We start from the raw sequence: 21753 nt of genomic DNA, 5'->3' as shown, positions 1-21753 counted from the left end.
GAATCCTCTACCCCAAAGAGCTGTGGATGCTCCATCACCGAGATGCAGATTTTTGATGTCTCAGGGAATAGAGGGATATTGGGAGCGGAGTTGAGGCAGAGGATAAGCCACGATCATGCCGAATGGGGAACAGCCTCGAGGGACCGTATGGTCTCCTCCTGCTCCGATTCCTCATCTTACGCGATGTGGGAAAGCCCAGCAGCTAAATTTACACACAGTAAACTCCCACATACGACAGTGTGAGCATGGCCAGATAATCTGACATTATAAAGTGATTTTTAATTGTGAAATGCCAGTTCACCGGGCTGAACCCTTACACCCACTGGAGAGGGCAGACAAGGCCTCCCTTGGGGTTAAGCTTCTCGACAGTGCAGCACTCCCTCAGCCTGCTCTCCACGTTCAAGCCAGCTGGAGCAGGACTCCAAACCACAGCCTTCCGAGTCGGAGGTGAGAGTGCTGCCCGCTGAGCCATAGCTGGTGCCCCGAGGCATCAGCTAACTTATCCCGAATCATAAGAACATGATAAATAGGGACAGGAGTAGACCATTCGGCCCCTCGAGCCTGCTCCCCCATTCGGCAAGGTCATGGCTGATCTGCTTGCGTTTCGATCTCCACGTTCCCATCTGACCCCGATAACTTGGATTCCCTTGCCTCTGTGGACGTTAAAAGGAGTTCCTCAGGTGTAGCAACTTTGAAGGGTTGGTGGGGAATAAAAATAAAAAGAGGTAACTAAGCGACTAGTCTTTAGAGTTTTACCTGTAGTCAGGAGGGACCTGCACCTCGATAGCTTGGAAAAGCTCGGCCTGCTGCACACGGAGGTGGGGCTTTCTTTCCCATCGTCCCCTTTGCAATCCGGCGCCAGGGAATTCTGCCGACTCAAGAACTCAATTGGCTTGGCTGTGGACGGTGGCCTGCAGCGAGCAAGAAGAACAGGTAGAAATGAGACCCCACCCCAGACTAGACAAAGGGAATCAAGCAGCCTCGCATCAACAGTAGGCCGAGACGACAAGATGGCCGCCACTCCAGGTCACACCAGCCTGTCCTGGAATCCCATTATAAACTTAAACGGTACAATTAAAAACAGAGAGAGCACAAGACCCAAGGGTTCACATTCAAGAATCTTTGGAGGTTGGCAGGACAAAGTGAGAACTGTTTGGGGAAAAAAAAAGCAGATGGAATCTCTATCAATAGGGCCGCACAGCAAGGAAGCGAACACTAAACCTACATAAAACACTGACCTGGCCTCAGTTGGAGTACAGACTTTAGGAAGGTTGTCAAGGCCTTGGAGAGGGTGCAGTGGAGATTTGCTGGCATGGGACCAGGGACTGGGGAAGCTGGGGTTGTTCTCCTGAAGAGCAGAGAAGCTAAAGAGGAGATTGAATCGAGGCGTTCAACATTATGAGGAGGTTTTGATCAGGAGACTGGAGCGGCGAATCTAGGCCCAGTGAGGACTGTGGGAGGGCTGCACTGCCGGAGGTGCCATCTTTCGGATGAGATACGGGAGGGCGAGCGGGCGGACGTGATGGGAAGGCAAACGGACCAGAGATAGTCGGGCTCTTGATTTCCAGTGGCATTTGATGGAAAGCGCGGCTCTATAGGGGACTCTTGTCTTATCTGTGATAGGCTAACAGACACGTACAAAAAGCTCAACTGGAACATTGGAACTGGGGGGTGGAGGAGGGGGAAGAGGCCATTCAGCCCATCAAACCTGGTATGTCCTTCCAGCAGATCGCGGCTGCTCGGAGGGGCCCCCTGGGGACGGGAGGAAGCTATATATACCAGCCGGAGGCCTCAGCTTCAGGGACAGAGAGAGAGGGGTGGTGTAACATTGCTGCTTTTAGGCAGTACCACCCACTGCCATGTTGTGCATCAGATTGTTCCTGAATGAGATCAGCGATATTAAAAAAAGGTGGAAAACATGCAAACACATGGCCGTCAGTTCATGACGGGGTCACTGCAGACGGGTTCGATCAAGGCCCAAGGCCAGTCCAGGACATTCTGAGGAGGAGCCTCGTATAGTGTGGCAGCCACACTGAACACTCCACTGGTCAGTAACTGGAGGGGCGGGCAGGATGGAGAAAAGACATTGCGCCCCCACCAAGGCTCAGTTGGTAAAAAAAGGTACCAGCCGCCGAGATACTGGGCCTCAAGGTGAGCAAGAATGGCACAGGATCGATCCAGGGCCTGTGTCAGAGGGAGGAGGGGGCGTTAGAAATGGGGTGAGCCTACAATTGGTCTCGGGACTCCTGGGTTTAAAAAAAGGGTGGGAAATCCCAGCCAGGGATCTGGCTCTGCAGCAGCGGCTATGGATCCCCATCCAGTGTCCGGTTCTGACTGCCTCATCTCCCAGCTCGAAGTCATTAATCATCACTGGGAGTTGGTGGAGGGGTGCGGAGGCAGGGTGGTGGTTGGGGTGGGGTCTCTGGGGGGTGCGGGGGCGGGGGCGGGGGTGGGGTCGATGTGGGGGTAGGGGGTGTGGAGGCAGGGTGGTGGTTGGGGTGAGGTCGGTGAGGGGGTGGGGGGTGCGGAGGCAGGGTGGTGGTTGGGGTGGGGGGTGGGGAGGCAGGGTGGTGGTTGGGGTGGGGTCGATGGGGGGGGGATGAGGAGGCAGGGTGGTGGTTGGGGTGGGGTCGATGGGGGGGGATGAGGAGGCAGGGTGGTGGTTGGGGTGGGGGGTGGGGAGGCAGGGTGGTGGTTGGGGTGGGGTCGATGGGGGGGGGATGAGGAGGCAGGGTGGTGGTTGGGGTGGGGGGTGGGGAGGCAGGGTGGTGGTTGGGGTGGGGGGTGGGGAGGCAGGGTGGTGGTTGGGGTGGGGTCGGTGAGGGGGTGGGGGGTGCGGAGGCAGGGTGGTGGTTGGGGTGGGGGGTGGGGAGGCAGGGTGGTGGTTGGGGTGAGGTCGGTGAGGGGGTGGGGGGTGCGGAGGCAGGGTGGTGGTTGGGGTGGGGGGTGGGGAGGCAGGGTGGTGGTTGGGGTGGGGGGTGGGGAGGCAGGGTGGTGGTTGGGGTGGGGGGTGGGGAGGCAGCGTGGTGGTTGGGGTGGGGGGTGGGGAGGCAGGGTGGTGGTTGGGGTGAGGTCGGTGAGGGGGTGGGGGGTGCGGAGGCAGGGTGGTGGTTGGGGTGGGGGGTGGGGAGGCAGGGTGGTGGTTGGGGTGAGGTCGGTGAGGGGGTGGGGGGTGCGGAGGCAGGGTGGTGGTTGGGGTGGGGGGTGGGGAGGCAGGGTGGTGGTTGGGGTGGGGTCGATGGGGGGGGATGAGGAGGCAGGGTGGTGGTTGGGGTGGGGGGTGGGGAGGCAGGGTGGTGGTTGGGGTGGGGGGTGGGGAGGCAGGGTGGTGGTTGGGGTGGGGGGTGGGGAGGCAGGGTGGTGGTTGGGGTGGGGTCTCTGGGGGTGCGGGGGCGGGGGTGGAGTCGATGTGGGAGTAGGGGGTGCGGAGGCAGGGTGGTGGTTGGGGTGGGGCCGATGGGGGGGTAGGGGTTGCAGAGGCAGGGTGGTGGTTGGTGTAGGGTCGATGGGGGGGGGGGGGGGGGGTGTGAGGAGGCAGGGTGGGGGTGGGGGTGTGGGGGGGGGGTGCGGAGGCACGGTGGTGGTTGGGGTGGGGGGGGCGGAGGCAGGGTGGTGGTGGTTGGGGTTGGGGGGTGGGGGGGTGCGGAGGCAGGGTGCTGGTTGGGGTGGGGGGGTGGAGGCAGGGTGGTGGTGGTTGGGGTGGGGGGGTGCGGAGGCAGGGTGGTGGTTGGGGTGGGGGGGTGGGGGGGCGGAGGCAGGGTGGTGGTGGTTGGGGTGGGGGGGGTAGGGGGGTGCGGAGGCAGAGTGCTGGTTGGGGTGGGGGGGTAGGGGGGTGCGGAGGCAGGGTGCTGGTTGGGGTGGGGTCGGTGGGGGGTGGGGTAGAAAAACAGCATCAGAACCCAACCAAATCCCAGAAACGCCTGTAAAGAGAGAAGAAGGAAAAATACCCGACATCCCCACAGCAACTACTCACCTCTTGAAGCAGGGGTCACCGGACAACAACTGCAGACTGATAGAGACCTGAGAGAGAGAGAGAGAGAGAATCGTCAGTGCCTAGGGCCAGGGAAGGTCAGGCTATCCCGAGGCAGCAAATCCCTGGCAGGAATCCCAGGGTTTCTACCCCTCAGGATTTTTGGGAAGGGGTCTCAGGAACATTAACGGAAGAGGATGCGCCTCCAGATGCATCTTGCCATCGTTCTGGACCTGCGGCCTCTGCCTTGGCCTCCCTCCTCCAGGCCCAGCCGGCTGGGATTCATTTGCTGTCTGGCGAGACACAAAAACCAGGGATTGCTCCAAGGAGCCAGAACCATTCCCGAGAGCCGGAGATTGAAATTACAGTTTTTTGGACAGAACCGCTGTGCTCAGACTGGTTTCCTCGTTGGGAGAGAGAGGGGGGGCCACACAGGCAGAGAGGCCGGGAGTTTCCTCTGGAGGGAATCCTGACCCAGAAGGGAAAAAACAAACAGTAAAAACTGGGAAAGATGAATTCTGGTCCGAACTGTTTTTCCTCCTGGGGAATAAGAGGAACATTACACCTCGGCCATTCAGGGTGATGTTGGGCAGCTCAGTGGGTTAATTTATATTTTTTTTCCCCCACAGCGAGTACCTGATCCCAGACACCGATTTTCCACTACCTATGCCTAAGAGCCAGGCTGTTTAAAGGAGGCCCAGGGCATGGATTCAATCCTGGGGCCTTTTATTTCACCAGACAACGGCAATAAGCACAAAGCGTATCAATAATACTGAAGTCCTCCGTGCCCCAGTGGGGTGTCACTCACGCCTCAGAGTCACTTGTTCCTGGGTGCAAGGCCCAGCCCAGGACTTCAGCACAGAGACTAGGCCAAGGCTCCTGGTTCCGAGCCGAGGGAGTGACATACGGGAAGAACTCCCTTGTACTTCTTCCTGAGAAGAATAGACGATGCAGAATGTCTAACATCTCATCTGAAAGACTGCCTTTCCAGAGCTGCAGCCCTCCCTCAGCCCTGCACTGGGGGCATCAGCTGAGACCACGTGCCTCTGGAGTGGGACTTGAACCCACTGACTGCGAGTTACTGGTCACCGAGCCATGGTTGATGTGGAATCAGCAATGGGGGAGGTGCAGCGAGATGTGGCAGCTCCCTTTCCTCGTCGCCTTCCCCCTCGCCACCCCACCCCCACCCCCACCCGGCCACACCTACCTTCAGGATGGAGTTATCCTGCCGTGTGTTCTTGGTGTCGTAACCCTCCAGGATGTAGCACCGAGCAGTGGAACCAGCCCCAGCAAACTCCGCCAGATTCAGGTCAACGAATCCCAACTGTGGGGAAAGATGACAGATCAGCAACCAGCAGTCGGAAAGGCGAGTGCAGGTGGTGGCGATGGGCTGAGCAGCCAGAGACACCCGGCATGTTACAGACTGGGACCGAACCAGAGAGTCTACGACCAGAGGGCATAATCTCAGAGTAAGGGGTCATCCGTTTAAAACCGAGATGAGGAGGAATTTCTTCTCTCAGAGGGTAGTGAATCTGAGGAATTCTTTACCGCAGGGGGCTGTAGAGGCTGGGTCGCTAAGTCTACTCAAGGCTGAGATAGACCGATTTTTAATCAGTAAGGGAATCAAGGGTTATGGGGAAAAGGCAGGAAAGCGGAGTTAAGGGTTATCAGGTCAGCCATGATCTACTGAATGGCGAAGCAGACTCGATGGGCTGAATGGCCTACTTCTGCTCCTACATCTTATGGTCTAACGGGGCACAAGGGCACTAGAAATTGGTCTACTCCTGTTCCTTTCACCCCCTCAAGCCTTGCTCTGCCATAAGTTTGTGGCTGACTGGCCATCTCAACTCCACCTCCTCACACTGTTCACATACCATCTAATTCCCTTATTGATCCCTGAACAAAACCCATCAAACTCAGTCTTGAATATACTCGAGCACTGAGCAGCCACACCTCCCTGGGTTAGAGATTTCGCAACCCTTTAAGTGAAGAAATATCTCCTCATCTCAGTCCAAAATGATCGTCCGCTTATCCTGAGACTGTGCCCCTTTGTTCTAGATTCCCCTGTAAAGTGAGTGGGGGGAGGAGGGGGAAACAACCTCCCTGTCCATCCTGTCAAGCCCCTTCAGAATCTCTTATGTTGCAATGAGATCGGCTCTTTCATCTAAACTCCAGAGAGTTTGGGCCCAATAGACTCAACCTCTCACAAGAGGGCAACCCCCTCATCTCAGGAACCAACCTTTGTTGCACTCCCGTGAGGTATGGCCTTCCTTAGGCCAGGAGGCCGCTACTGCACACACTGCTCCTCAAAGCGTTCACTCACCGATGCCCGGTATCATGGCTAGAACTTCCCAGCCCTTCGAAGCTGGGATTTTCCTCTCAGACAGTCAGAAACAAGTCCGGGGGGCGGGGAGATCAGATGGACTGTGACAGCCGCAAAAGTAGTGCAAGAGTTTGAACATGACTGCTGCACGTTGGCAAGAACAGAGCTGGTCAATTGACCAAAAATGGTACGGCGGTGCACTGGCCAAGACTGCTCTTATATATATTTTTTAAAAATCAAACCTCCAACATTCATCATCAATTGAATCAAATTTTAATCGAGTCCCTAGGTTAATCAAGAGCCCAAGATGTTGATTTAGGGATAAATACTAGTCAGGACACTGCGGGGTGGGGAGGGAACTCCCCCTGCTCTTAAAAATAGTGCCACAGGATATCTTACACCCACCCCAGAGGGCAGATTTAACACCTCAGCTGCACAGACAGTGAAGCTCTCCCTCAGTACCATACTCAACTGGCACATTTTTAAGGGTATTGCCAAGATTCTGGGCAGCACACAGCCCATTATTTTAATTTTTTTTTAATTCATTAGGCTAGGCCAGCATTTGTTGCCCATCCCTAATTACCCTTGTTCAGAGGGCATTTAAGAGCCAACCACATTGCTGAGGGTATGGAGTCACATGTAGACCAGGTAAGGATGGCAGATTTCCTTCCCTAAAGGGCATTAGTGAACCAGATGGGTTTTTACAACAATCGGCAATGGTTTCACCCTCATCGTTAGCCTTTTAATTCCAGATTTTTATTAATCTGCTGTGGTGGGATTCGAACCCGGGTCCCCAAAGCATTACCTGAGTTCTCTGGATTACTAGTCCAGCGACAATACCACTACACCATCGTCTCCCCATTAGCGGTCATGCCCACAGGACCCTGGCTTGGCACTCTAAGCTTGGCAGCTTAGAAATTTAAAGGGGATTTGGTAGGAGAGTGAGTGAGCGAGCGAGGGTGAGAGAACCTGTTCCCTCTGATGGAAGGAGTCCAGAACAAGGGGGCATAACCTTGAATTTAGAGCGATGATGTTCAGGGGCCTTGTCAAGGAACACTTCTGGAATCCTCAAAAAGCCTTCGAGGGCAGGGGGTTAAATTAAAAACTACCAAACTGAAGATTGATAGGCGGTGTGATAGGTTTGTGTTAGGCAAGGGTTATAAGGATTACAGAAACAAGGCGGGTCGAGATACAGATCAGCCAAAACCTCATTGAAAGATGCACTGATTGAATAAAAAGTGGCAGGGGTGTGTGCGTATGAATAAAAAAGGAGGAATCTGCTGGTGGACCAATGTTGCTATAGCAACAGGGACAACAACAACAACAAAAGAAGTTAGTCCACAGATAGTACACTGTACGGGTGCCTGCAGGGCTCAGTTTTCATGCACAGACTGATGCGCTTTGACCTGGAAAATTACTAATAGCTGCCACAGCCCCTCAAAAACACAGGAAGGCCATGATTAAATGTATAGGAATTAAGCTGGAGTCATCTTCAACAATCTTTTGCTTACATTAAAATTTTTTTAAAAAACACAAGTACATGAAAGGCTGAGGGGCAAATTCAAAGGATGAAAAAACGATTTGATGGCCTAATCCAAGGGGTAAGTGGAGGGCAATGCTGAATTTTTAATGAGTGATTTTACACATTAGGTTTTTAATCCTAAAATGCTATTTTGCTATCTTAATAGACTTGGACTATTTATTCTCCAAATATTGACCCAGTACTCACCATGGCACTTAAAGGAAATAACCTTGCAAGGCTATGGGAATAGAGTGGGGGGCTGGGATCAATTGGATTGCTGTACGGAGCTGGCATGGGCTCAATGGGCCAAATGGCCTCCTTCTGCTCTGTTATGACCATGCTGTCTCTGTTCACAGGGACATTGCATCCCAATCCAACACCCTGACCCTTCTGATAGAGACTCTCTACTCACATTGAAGCTCCTCTTCTAACCCATGCTCCCATTCAAACCAACACACCTGGCATCCTTCCGCTTGGCGTCCTTGTCCTGCTCCTCAGCACCTTTTCAGTTGCTGGTGTCCTCCAAACCCAATCAATCAATGTGGGAAATCACACTCCTCCCCACTGCCCCAAAAGCACCACCACCCTCTCTCTCTCTCCTCACTCGCACCAACCTCCTCTTCCCTCATTGCCAATCGTCCCCTCGTCCCTCAGTGCCACCGCTAGCTGTGCAAGGTCAGCAACTGGCCTCGATGCGACTGCCTGGAACCCCACACAAAACATCAGTAGACCTGACAACGAGGGAACGTCTCACTCACCTTGACAAATGTTTTCCCACCCTTCAGCTCCTGTGGAGAGAGCAGAAGATAACACATTAGTGAGGTTTTTGTTAAAATTTCATGGGACGTGGGCATCATTGGCAAGGCCAGCAGCATTCTTCGCCTCATCCCTAATTGCCCTTGAGGGAGTGGCCTTGAGCCATTACCGTCCAATCGGCTAGCTGGACCATTTCAGCTCAGGGACAACCGCTTTGCTGGGAGTCTAGAATCATATGTAGGCCAGACCAGGTAAGAATGGCAGAATTCCTTCCCTCACAAGGGGATCAGTGAACCAGATGGGTCTTTACGAACAATCTGATAGTTTCACGGTCAACCGTTAACCAAAACTAGCTTTCAATTCCAGATTAATTGATTGAATTAATTTAAGTGAATAAAAAATATTCTAATTCCACCAGCTGCCGGGGTGGAATTTGAACCCGTGCCCCCAGAACATTAACCTGGGAGGTAGGGCGGGGGTGAGGGGAAGAGAAGAGGGGCGGGGAAGGGTGTGCCGAGACACTGAATGAATCACCATTGCCCGGGGACTGAAGTCAAAAGAGAGAGAGAGAGAGAGAGAAAGAGCTCACAAACCTTGCGGACAGACACTCGGCAGATGCTGGGGTCGAGGATCCCCGTGACCGAGCTGGCGCTCATCTTGCACATGAAACGGGACTCCTTCTGCCATTGCACACAGTTTTCCTGCACCTCTTCCCTGGGAATGGCAAGGAGGAAAAAAATTTTATATATATATTTTTTCTTTTTTCAAATTAGCACCCACTTGGAGGAAGGCGCGGGGATGGAGGGACAGCGAGACCAGCCAGCCTCCCCTGCATTACCGCCGCGGCTACACTCCAAAGCTAACTCATCGCCCTCGAAAAGCTCTTTGGAACGTCAACGTTTGGAATGTTTCAATGGAAGAGAAAATAATTGATGAGCAAGGGCGGGTTCATCTCCCTGGAGGGCAGTTCAGAGAGAAAAAAGAAACACTAGCAAGTCAAATTCACCAGGCGGCTGATTGGCCCATTCTGCCTGGCCCAATGCCAACACATACACTTTCATCCCCAACACATCAACATGTGAAAATACACAGATACACCCCTCACCAGAGAGGTCGGAGCCATCGAATGAAAATTTCACACCGTTTGAAAAGAGGCCCTTGCAAAAATCATTTGGCTTTCCAAACGTACCATCCATGGGCTAAGTTTTGAATTCCAGTTAGTACATTGACCGCTCAGCTCGGGAGGGTGGGACTTAGGGCACGGATGACAGACCTGGCATGCTTGGTTGTGGGGGGCATTGCGGGGGGGGGTGGTTAATGAGGCAGATAATTGAAGAAGATGGTCAGCCGAAGAGTCAACTCTCGATCAGCTCTGAAGAAGAGTCATACGGACTCGAAACGTTAACTCTGTTTCTCTCTCCGCAGGTGCTGTCAGACCTGCTGAATTTTTCCAGCACTTTGTTTTTGTCTTGATCCCTGGTCCCAGTGAGTCCAGGATTCCCTACTTCCAGCCTGCTTCAGATGTAATACCTTCGTTCAAGCGAATGAGGGCTGCTCAACTCTCATTCACGGGAGAGCTTTCAACAGCCAAACAGAAATAAAAAGAAAAGCCTTTCACAGTCACCGGACTGGGCTGGATTTAGGGCTGATTGAAGTGGGCTCAGTTGGTAGCAGTCTTGCCCGAGTCACGAGGTCCCACTCCAGGACCCGAGCACGAAAACCCAGACCGACTCTCCAGTGCAGTGCTGAAGGAGCGCTGCACGGTCAGAGGTGCCGTCTTTCAGGCGAGGCATTAAAACGAGGCCCCATCTGCCTGGCTGGGTGGATGTAAAAGATTCCACGGCGCTGTTTCAATGAAGAGCAGGGGAGTTAAATCGCTGTCTCCTGGCCAATATTTATCCCTCAAATCAACATCATCACACAGACAAAAAAAAACAGATCATCTGGTCACTGTCACGTAGTTGTTTGTGAGAGTTTGCAGTGCACAAAATCGATTGCTGCATTTCCTGCCTTACAACAAAGGCTATGCTTCACTGGTTGTAAAGCACTTTGAGACTTCTGGTCACCAGGAGTGCAATACAAGTGCAAGTCTTTCTTTTTATCCCTCAAAAGGATGTTTTCCCTGGTCTCAGGTACCCTTGTCCTCATCTGCTACATAAACCATGTCTCGGGAGGGGGCAGGGGGAGGAGTTTGGCAATCTCCCACCAAAACATCAAGGCCTCCACGTTAGGCTCATGACAGGAGAGGGGGTGGGGGGTGGTGGACAGGAGTGAAAACACCCTCGGCCCCAGCTGGAGTAGTGCTCAATTCTGGGGTACCACACATCCCGAAAACTTTGAGGACGGTACCAAAAAGGGACTTATCAGAATAGCTTCGAGGATGAGGGGTTAGAGAGTTACATGGAGAGACTGGAGAATTTAGGGTTGCTCTCCCCAGAGCACAAAAGGCTAAAAAAAAGTGTTCAAGAGCATGAGAAGTAAATAAAGAGAAACAGTTTCCAGAGGCGTGGGTGGGGGGGGAAAACAGATTTGAGGCAACTGGCAAAACAAAAAACAGACAACACGAGGAAAAAACTTGTGTCATGACGTTTACATTCTGGAATGCACTGCCTCACGTGATATGATGCACACGCACCTTTAAAGGGATTGTATCTTAAACTGCTATCAGTAACTACCACCGAGACAGGATGCGATGTATCAGTCCCATGACTAGAACTCAGTCTACACACAGCAGTGGTCAAAGTCAGACATGTGCCTCACAGACTCCCAGTGAACATTATAGCCTTATCTTCTCAAAGAACCCATATTATTGTTTTACCAATCCTCGTCATACGATTGGTACATTTACGTCAAATGGAAGGACGTAACATCTCATAGCATGGCGGACAGATAGAATAATGGCCTGCAAAAGGGAACTGGGATAGATACTCGAGAGAGAAAATGATTTCAGGGATATGGGGAAAGAGAGCGGGGGTGGCGGTGGTGATGGGGTGGGGCTAGTGAAGATAATTGGATTGAGCCTTGAAAGAGTTGACACAGACACAATGACCTCCGGTTGTACTGAGCTCGTCATCGATTCTATGAGCCGAACTTCACCAGGGATGGCAGCAGGCCCCGAGTTGGATTTCAAACACCTACCGGTGCCCCATGACAGTGAATCACACATCAAACCACTAGCTTCACAGAACAAATATGCAACACCACCTAGAATCCCAAATGGCATCGGAATCCCGTTAATAGCTGCTTAAATTATATGCAATTAAAAGAGAATAGGAGACACCAGCACCAGGAATGCTTGGCTCGCAAGGAAGGGATTGACAAGGAAACAAGCCACAAACTCCCAGCACCATAAGCAGCGTGACAGCATTCATCCTTTCAGTTTGCAAGGAATTTGGTAACGAAGGGAATGTGAAATGGGAAGGGGGTGGAATTAAATCAATCACCCCCACCGGACCAGGCCTTCAGTCAGTCCATCAGAGACGGTCTGAGGGGGCAGGTTGGGAATACACTGGGTGACACAAAGAGGCTCATAGAGCCAGAAAATGCCATCTCCTCCCTCACGGGTCTCCAACGCGATTCCATGTCTTATTGGGAGGTTTCACCTGGGCGCTCCAGTCCGTCCAGGGAAGGGAAGAGGGGTGAAGGGGAGAGGTTGAAGGTCGAGTTGATTTTTTGGAGGTTCATGGACTGTGGGTGGCCAGTTCCAGTTCATCTGGTCACCTTGTAGTTCCATATCTTCAGTCACATTCCAGCCAGTTATGGTAGTGCTGTTGGGGGTGGTTGGTGTGGAGGGAAAAAGGAGGGTGCTCATGGAAGACAAAGAAAGATAATTCCCTGAAAACAAATTAAACCTAAAAACAGTCCCTCCAAGACTCCACACACCCTGAAGAGAAGCACAATGCTGGGGCAGTGACACAGCAGACAGCAACAGTTTTGGGATTACAATGCTACAGACAACGCTGAGGAACTATGCTCTTTCCATTTTGGACTTAGATATTTTTGTGGCAGGTACAGCACAGGGTTAGATACAGAGTAAACTTCCTCTACACTGTCCAATCAAACACTCCCTGGGCAGATATAGCACGGGTTAGATACAGAGTAAAGCTCCCTCTATGCTATACAATCAAACCAAAAAGCCCACTTCTTACTGCATCAGTTCCACCTGAATCTTCCTCATCCCAATCCTAACTTCCCAGTCACAATACTGGTGGTTTTAACCTTTACCCATTGGTAAGGAAACTTCAATACCATTACCCTGGATACATTACCACCCAGTTAGGACAGTGACCACGCCACCCAGTCATGGTGTAGGGGGGGGGGGGTGGTATAAAAGAAAAACTGGCCACCCCAGATAGTTCTGGCAGGAAAGGACAGTGTCTGCCCATTGCCCCACCCAGTCCCAGAGGGGGAAAGGACAGTATCTCACCCCCTGTCCCACCCAGTCCCAGAGGGGGAAAGGACAGTGTCTGACCCACTGTCCCACCCGGTCCCAGAGGGGGAAAGGACAGCGTCTGACCCACTGTCCCACCCGGTCCCAGAGGGGGAAAGGACAGTGTCTGACCCACTGTCCCACCCGGTCCCAGAGGGGGAAAGGACAGTGTCTGACCCACTGTCCCACCCGGTCCCAGAGGGGGAAAGGACAGTGTCTGACCCACTGACCCACCCGGTCCCAGAGGGGGAAAGGACAGTGTCTGACCCACTGACCCACCCGGTCCCAGAGGGGGAAAGGACAGTGTCTGACCCACTGACCCACACAGTCCCAGAGGGAGAAAGGACAGTGTCTGACCCACTGTCCCACCCAGTCCCAGAGGGGGAAATGACAGTGCCTGACCCACCCAGTCCCAGAGGGGGAAAGGACAGTATCTCACCCCCTGTCCCACCCAGTCCCAGAGGGGGAAAGGACAGTATCTCACCCCCTGTCCCACCCAGTCCCAGAGGGGGAAAGGACAGTGTCTGACCCACTGACCCACCCAGTCCCAGAGGGGGAAAGGACAGTGTCTGACCCCCTGTCCCACACATGCCTGTGCAGCATCAGGGGACCTTCCCTCACTGTTTAATTCTCTGATAATTAATGACCCTGGATCTGGAGTTCCTGTTTTAAACGGGCCGTTTGAGATCACAGATTGCCACGGTGACTTCCTACAGCAGCTTGTCTGTACCCGTCATAGGATGGGCCTGCTTCCTTCTCACCAGCACTCATTTGCGTGTGATGACTCTTACTTGTGGTGACATTGCCAAGGCAAACATTTGGAGATTATGGGCTGTAACCCAATGGGCTCTGGAGACTGCCCAACGGCAGCAAACCCATCATCAACAATCAGACCGAGAGGAGCCGGTGAGGGTGGTGGTGGGGGTAGGCAACTGGAGGTTTCATCACGTGACTTGCCCACACGCTCCAGCCATTAGGTCGGCCAATACGTCCATCCTTGTGACACGCTGCCTTCCCAAGCCAATTGGAAAGGGATAAGAATCGGATGATGATGCGCAACCATTAGCCAAACAGCCCTGGTTCCCGCCCCATTGCAAAGCAACAAAAAAAAAACTCAATGATTTTTCTCTGAGATTGCGCACAGCAGTGTCCTGGAGACTGAACCTCAATTCCTGGGAGGCTCCAGGATTGGCCTGGAGAGTTGGCAGCCCTAATGGGAGAGGGGGGGGGTGACGGATGAGGGAGAGTTTGTCTTGAACAGAGTAACTCGGCCTCATCAATTCCAGTCAGGACAAAAAACAAAAATCAGTTAGTCAATCAATCAAGGGCAGTCAACGTTACAATCCAACCACAGCCCACGGTAGAACAATAAGTGACACGCATGTTCAAAAGACAAAACACGGATACCAGGCCAATAAGCAGAGAAGGGATTAGTTGTCAACTCTCTAGGCCAATCCTGGAGCCTCCCAGGAATTGAAGTTCAGTCTCCAGGACACTGCTGTGCGCAATCCCAGAGAAAAATCATTGGGTTCTTTTTTTTTTGTTTTGCATCTTTGTCATTTTCTTTGAATTTGGTGAAGAGAAATGGGGGGGAACCAAGGCTGTTGGGCTGATGGTCACGCATCATCCGATTGGGCAATGGGTCACTTTTTCCGTTTCCGATTGGCTCAGGAAGGAAGCGTGTCGCAAGGATGGACGTGTTGGCCAACCTAATGGACAGAAACAAAATGAATTCCGATCTCATTGAGCTGTGGCCCCGGATGTTCATTCAACCTTCAGTCGCCAGGCCTGCTGTAAGCTCAGGAGACACCAAGAGATCGTCCAGAGACCAGAATGGGGAGTTGACAGAAATATCCATTGGGCTCGAACCCAGCAGCCAATCCTTTTGAGGGAAAGCATCCCCCAGCCCCAGAGCCGTACAGCAGAGGCGCAATCAGTTGGCCCGTCGTGCCTGGAGCCAGCTCAGAGCACCCTAATTCAGCCCCGCTCCCCAAAAAGGCACCCGAGCCTGAAAGTGGCTCTCACCGCACCCCCTGCACTGCCAATCCCCACATGGCCGCAAGGTCAGTCTGACACCTCCTGCCTTCCTCCTTGCGATGCTGCCTCTTCCAGGTCCGTCAAGGCCAATCCCAACACGTTCACTGCTAGCCCCCCCAGCTCAAACCAGCAACAGCCGGGGCACAGGAACCAGCGCAAGAGGCAGATCGGGACAAATCTGACAGGAGAAGTGCAGGGGTCTCGGAGGTTCTTAAATAATCATTCACAGAAATATAGAAATTACAACACAGACGAAGGTTCTTCAGCCCATCATGCCTGTGCTGGCACTTTGCATGAACGTTCGTGATTAGAGCCACATCACTGCTTTTTGTCTGTGACCCTGTAAGCTCCTCCTCAAGGACCTGTCCAACACCCTCCTACACTTATTAATGGAATCAGCTTCCACCACCCTTTCCAGGTTAGATCTGGAACACTCCAAATTGCAAAACCAATCCTTTGCGGCTCAGTGGTGGGTCAGAGTACCATGGCTACAAGAGCAGGTCAGAAACTGGGAATCCTGCGACAAGTAACTCACCTCCTGACTCCCCAAAGCCTGTCCACCATCTACAAGGCACAAGTCAGGAATATGATGGAATACTCCCCACTTGCCTGGATGAGTGCAGCTCCCACAACACTCAAGAAGCTTGACACCAACCAGGACAAAGCGGCCCGCTTGATTGACACCCCATCTACAAACATTCACTCCCTCCACCACCGATGCACAGTAGCAGCAGTGTGTACCATCTACAAGATGCACTGCAGGAATTCACCAAGGCTCCTTAAATAGCATCTTCCAAACCTGCGACCACTATCATCTAGAAGGACAAGGGCAGCAGATAGATGGGAACACCACCATCTGCAAGTTCTCCTATAAAGTCACTCACCATCCTGACTTGGAAACATATCGCTGTTCCTTCACTGTCGCTGGGTCAAAATCCTGGAACTCTCTTCCTAACAGCACTGTGGGTGTACCTACACCACATGGACTTCAGCAGGTTCAGGAAGACAGCTCACCACCACCTTCTAGGGCAATTTGGGCTGGGCAACAAATGCTGGCCTTGCCACTGACATTTACATCACAGGAATGAATAAAGGAAAACCCTAGATTTCCCTACCCAACACCATAGTGGGAGCACCAGCACATGGGCTGCAGTGGTTCAAAGCTCTGGGCCACTGCCTTCTCAGAGTTATAGTTTCATTACAGTGCAGAAGGTCTGCACTGGCTCAAAGAGCATTCCACCTAGTCCCACTCCCCTGCCTTATCCCCATAACCTCACACATTCTCTCTTTTCAGGTAGCAATCCAATTCCCTTTTGAATACCCCGATCGAACCTGTCTCCACCGCCCTTTCAGGAAGTTTGTTCCACACTCCAACCACCCTCTGGGTGAAAAATTTTCTTCACATCACATTTACTTCTTTGCCAACTACGTTGAATCTGTGCCCTCTAGTTCTTGATGTTCTCTTGAGTGAGAACAGTTTCTCACTAATTACCCTGTCCATACCCCTCAGGATCTTGAATATCTCCATCAAGTTTCCTCTCAGTCTTTTCTCCAAGGAAAAGAGTCCCAACCTCTCCAATCAGGAGAGGTTAGAGTTCTCATGGCTAGAGTTCTTTATCCCTGGAATCATTCTTGTGAATCTCCTCTGTACTCTCTCTAATGCCTTCACATCCTTCCTCAAGTATGGTGCCCAAAACTGGACGCAGTACTCCAGATGAGGCCTAACTAGTGTCTTATAAAAAAGGTCAACATGACCTCCTTATTCTTGTACTCAATGCCCCTATTAATAAAGCCTAAGATACTGTATGCTTTACTAACTGCTCACTCAACATGCCCTGCCATCTTCAATGACCCATATACGTATATACCGAGGTCCCTCTCTTCCTGCATCTCCTTTAGAGACTCTCCCTTTATTTTGTACAGTCTCACCATATCGTTCCTGCCAAAACGAATCACCTCACACTTCTCTGCATTGAATTTCATCTGCCACTTGTCTGCCCAATCCACCAACACATCTATGTCCTTTTGAAGTTCAAGACTATCCCCATCACAGTTGACAACAATCTTCGTATCATCTGCAAATTTTGAAATCATGCCCTGAACACCACAGTCTAGGTCATTAATATATAATCAGGAAGAGTAAGGGTCCCAACATTGACCCCTGAGGAAATCCACTACAAACCTCCCTCCAATCTGAAAAACAACCATTTATCACTACAAACAGCCACTGACTGGCAGTTTATCCCAGATGCATTGAACCAATTTTTAAATTAAACAAGAAACCAAAAAATATATATAACAGCAGCCACATGAACATCCATTGGGGGAAAGATAAATGGCACCTCTGCCCAGTAGTTGTCCAGTTGGGGGGGAGAACAGGAAGAGAGAGAGGGAGCGAGAGAGATGGATGGAGCAGTCAGGGTCAAGAGAGGAAAGCAGAGGGATGAACTGATTTGCATTGAAACACCACTGCTCACATCCTCAGCACATTTTAAAGTGCAATCATTGTGGGGGTAAAACACCGCAGCCAATTTACAACATAGCATAGGAGTTGCCAACTGTGACTAAATGTATTCCTGGGGGTTTCATCACGACTTGCCCCCACACTCCAGCCATTAGTCAGCCAACACATCCATCCTTGTGACGCGCTGCCTTTCTACACCAATGGGAAAGCAAAAAGACTCCGTATCCACTTGGATGATGCTTGACTGTGAACCAAACAGCCACCCACACCCCACCCATTGTCAATATTTTTATATCTGGTAGAGAGAAACGTTTGTAGTTTATTCGTGTCGGGATGATTTTTCTCCAGGGTTGCACACAGCAGTGTCCTGGGGATCGATCTTCAATTCCCGGAGACCCCAGGCCAATCCTGGAGGGCTGGCAAACCCTAAACACAGCAAGCTCCCACAAACAGCGCGACCAAGTAACGGCCGCTCTGGTGGCATCGATGGCCAATGATCTCACGCCCTCAAACTGATCGTTCATTCAGGGTCTCAATTTAAAACCCACCTCAGTGCTGCATTCAGTGCCAGCCCCAGGCCAGTCTCTCACACCCCAGGAGCGGTGGTGAGGGTGGGGGGGGGGGGATGTGAAACCTGCAGCCTTCTGTCCTCAGAGGCCAGTGTGCCATCCGCCTGGCAACTGTGAAAGGAGTGGAAAGGGTGGGAAGACCCCCCCCCCACCACAACTGCCAAAAAAGCACAAGGAGATCTGCAAAACCAATGTAGAGCACAGCACGGAATGGACTTTGGAGCGAGCACAGTATCAGAAGCAAACAGGAACCTTGGGGCTGGAATCACTCGTGGCTAAGTGTCCTGATATGACAGAAACTTATATTTACATACACCTTCAATGTACAGGAGCAATTCTAAAGCACAACGTGTTGCACAAGGAGCTAAGCAGAGTGGATGACTAGAGGTTTGGTGAACGAAGGAGGTTAAGAGGCAGGGAGGGAATTCTAGAGTGACAGGAGAAAGGCTGTGGCCACTTAACGCATGAGTGAGATTGACGACCCCCTCCCCCTCACAAGTGCCCAACCCGCGATTGTATCTTCCAGCTGTCGGCACTCTGAGTCACAAGGCTGAGGCTTTAGTTCCATTTCGGGACTGGAACACAGTAACCAAGGCTCACACTCCACCCAGTGCAGTACAGAGGGAGTGCTGCACTGTCGGGGGTGGAGACATTAAAACCAAGGCCCCCATCTCCCTGCTCAGGTGGATGTAAAAGAAATTGCCTGGCACTATTTAGGAGGACAGGGAGAGTTATTGCCGGTGTCCTGGCCAATATTTATCCCTCAATCAACATCACAAGCACTAATGATCTGGTCATTATCAGGTTGCTGTTTTAGTAAGTTAGCTGTGCATATTGCTGCTGTATTACCTACATTTTGAAGTATCGTCACTGTTGTAAAGTACTGCATTGGTTTTAAAGGATTTTGAGAAGTCCAGTGGTTGTGAAAAATGCTACATAAATGCCAGTCTCCATTTTTTTTTAAAAAAAAAGAAAATTAGCAACAAAGAAAAAGCAGATGTTGTGGAAGACGAGGAGAATTTTTTTTTATTCAGCAAGTTGCTCTCAGCACAGAAGGAGGCCATTCAGCCCATCAGGCTCTCTGTAGAGAAATCCAGTCAGACCCCACTCCCCCGCTCTAATCCCCGTAGCCCTGCAAGTTTATTTCCCTCAAGCGCCCACCCCAAGCTGCTTTTAAAAATCATTGATGGCCTCTGCTTCGGACACCCCCTCCGTGGGGAGCGAGTTCCGGGTCATTACTTTTAATTAAACACAACGAGTGGTAAAGATCTTCTACACAACCCAGCCCCCACACACTTCACCCCCCCCCCACCCCCACCAGCCCCCACACACTTCACCCCCCCCCACCCCCCACCAGCCCCCACACACTTCACCCCCCCCCACCCCCCACCAGCCCCCACACACTTCACCCCCCCCCACCCCCCACCAGCCCCCACACACTTCACCCCCCCCACCCCCCACCAGCCCCCACACACTTCACCCCCCCCCACCCCCCACCAGCCCCCACACACTTCACCCCCCCCACCCCCCACCAGCCCCCACACACTTCACCCCCCCCCCCCACCCCCCACCAGCCCCCACACACTTCACCCCCCCCCCCACCCCCCACCAGCCCCCACACACTTCACCCCCCCCCCCACCCCCCACCAGCCCCCACACACTTCACCCCCCCCCACCAGCCCCCACACACTTCACCTCCACACACTTCACTCCCGCCTGTGTCTCTTGCCCAAAAAGCTTACATCTGTTCCCAAGAAGGGCAGGGTTTAAAATTGAGGAGGGGGGTTCTCTCCCCTTCCCCTTTAAAGGGGGGTGGGGGGGGTAAGGAATGGGGGCTCCATTGCAAACTCAAATGCACTGCCTGAAAGGGTGGTGGAAGCAGATTCAACGGGAGCTTTCGAGAAGGAATTGGATAACTACCCGATAAAAAGGGGAGAAACAAGAGCTGCTGAGGGAATGAGAAGAATAAGAAGGATTTAGATGAGCACTTGAAACGCCATCGCACACAGGGCTAGGGGCCAAGTGCTGGAGGATGGGAGTAGAATAGATAGGTAGGTGCTTGATGGCCGGCACGGACACGATGGGCTGAGTGGCCAGTTTCTGTGCTGTGTGACTCTAATGGAGAAGAAGCAGGAGTAATTGATAGCTCTTCCCAGGAAAAAAAGAGGGGGAGTGGGCCAGCACAGACACGACGGGCGGAATGGCCTCCGTCTGCGCTGTAGCATTCTGTGAACTTGGCGAGTGGGGAGACGGGGAATAAAATGACCAGGAAAGGCACAAGGTGGGGTGGGAAGGAGGAGGAAAGAAGGGGAAAGACACGTTATTAAAGAGCAACATTAGGGTAGAAACCCCCTAGGGCTGGTGGAGCTCACCGGCTGGACAGGTCGGTGAAGGATCCCCCGTGGAGAAGGCGGATCTTGCAGAAGAGAATCCCGTTGACGAAGGGCACGGCTGAGAGGTCCACTACTTTCAGAGTGACCAGGAACTTAAACTTTTTCTTCTTCACTAAGAAAGCCATCGGGGAACCAGCACCTGAGGAGCCAAACCTGAGCAATATAATGACACATAAAACCCATTAGAAAAGAAACGTCAGAAAAGTTAGCAAGTGACCTTCCGCTTTTTAAAACAAAAAAAAATTTTACACGATATGAATTAAATGATTTATTTCCTCATTCCAGTCCCATTGAAATCTAACTTCTGTCGTTCTACAAATAAAAGGCACGTCCACATTACCTAGCGCAGGGGAGAACTCCTCTGTGAAACTATGAAATGAATAATGTTAAATCAGCTTTCCCGGAGATGTGGAGAGGAAAGTTATTCCACCCTCGAGTGAAAAGCCCCGGTTGGCCAACCTCTTGATATGGGGCGTGAAGAAGCCAACATTTCACAATCAGGAAAAGCCCAAATCAGCTCCCGAGCCGCTGACTTAGTCTACAGCGAGGGACCTGCCCTCCCTTCGCTCACTCAGCTGCCACCTCGCTTTTAAACAACCCTTTCTCCGGGAGAGATTGTTTCAAAAAAAAAACCCACCCTGACCTCTTCCTTGTGGGCTGACCCTGACTAGGTCACTGTTCAGACTCAGGCCTCACTTATCCAGGTGCCAGTCATGTGAGCTCTTTAATAGCCCAGCACAACACCATCAAGAAGGGGGCTCGGTCACTTGTGAGATTGTCCCCCTCTTTTAAAGGGGTCTTCGCCACCTAAATTTTTGGGGGCGGGGGGAGGGTCAGAGAGGGCATCTGCGGTATCTCTTTCCCCCTTTTTTTGGTCTTCCCGCCTTCACATGGCCATGGCCTCAAAGCACTTTACAGGGGATGAAGTACTTCCCCCAAGTGTTGTAGGGAACGCAACAGCCAATTTGCGCACAGCAAGCTCCCACAAACAACACTGAGGTGACGACCAGATAACCTGTTTTAGCAATGCTGATTGAGGGAGGAGAACACTCCCTTGCTCTTCTTTGAAACAGTGGATCTTTCACACATCCGCCCAAGATAGGGGGGGGGCCTCAGTTTAACATCTGATCCAGGAGACTCCTTCTGTACTGCACCAGGTTTGTCAAGCCTAGATTTTTTTATGCTCAAGTCCTGAGCGCAGGACTGGAACCCAGAACCTTGTGATTCAGGGGCGCGCGTGCTACCCACTGAGCTACGGCTAACGCCATCGTGAGCGTGGGGCAGCTTTCA

At 52.2% G+C, this 21753-nt stretch overlaps 1 protein-coding gene across 1 annotated transcript; it reads right to left on the bottom strand.

Moving 5' to 3' along the window:
• Window positions 1-582: 582 nt before the first annotated feature.
• On the bottom strand, window positions 583-20612 carry LOC144695517 (early estrogen-induced gene 1 protein-like). The gene is made up of 7 exons (XM_078566392.1): window positions 20443-20612; window positions 9165-9285; window positions 8574-8603; window positions 5178-5294; window positions 3974-4020; window positions 757-911; window positions 583-653 (listed from the first exon to the last, which is right to left on the bottom strand). Exons 1-7 carry the CDS (start codon window positions 20586-20588, stop codon window positions 583-585), a joined length of 687 nt encoding a protein of 228 aa, XP_078422518.1. The 5' UTR covers window positions 20589-20612.
• Between the last annotated feature and the right edge of the window lie 1141 nt (window positions 20613-21753).

Source organism: Cetorhinus maximus, chromosome 21 (assembly GCF_964194155.1).
Source record: "Cetorhinus maximus chromosome 21, sCetMax3.hap1.1, whole genome shotgun sequence".
NCBI lineage: Eukaryota > Metazoa > Chordata > Chondrichthyes > Lamniformes > Cetorhinidae > Cetorhinus > Cetorhinus maximus.
This window is presented reverse-complemented; position numbering and strand designations above follow the sequence as displayed.

Coding starts and splice junctions, on each gene's coding strand:
- LOC144695517 (XM_078566392.1), bottom strand. CDS start 20,588: ATGGCTTTCTTAGTGAAGAAGAAAAAGTTTAAGTTCCTGGTCACTCTG. Junction 9,286..20,442: donor TTCACCGACCTGTCCAGCCG/GTGAGCTCCACC, acceptor TGCCATTCCCAG/GGAAGAGGTGCAGGAAAACT. Junction 4,021..5,177: donor AGGATAACTCCATCCTGAAG/GTAGGTGTGGCC, acceptor TCTCTCTCTCAG/GTCTCTATCAGTCTGCAGTT.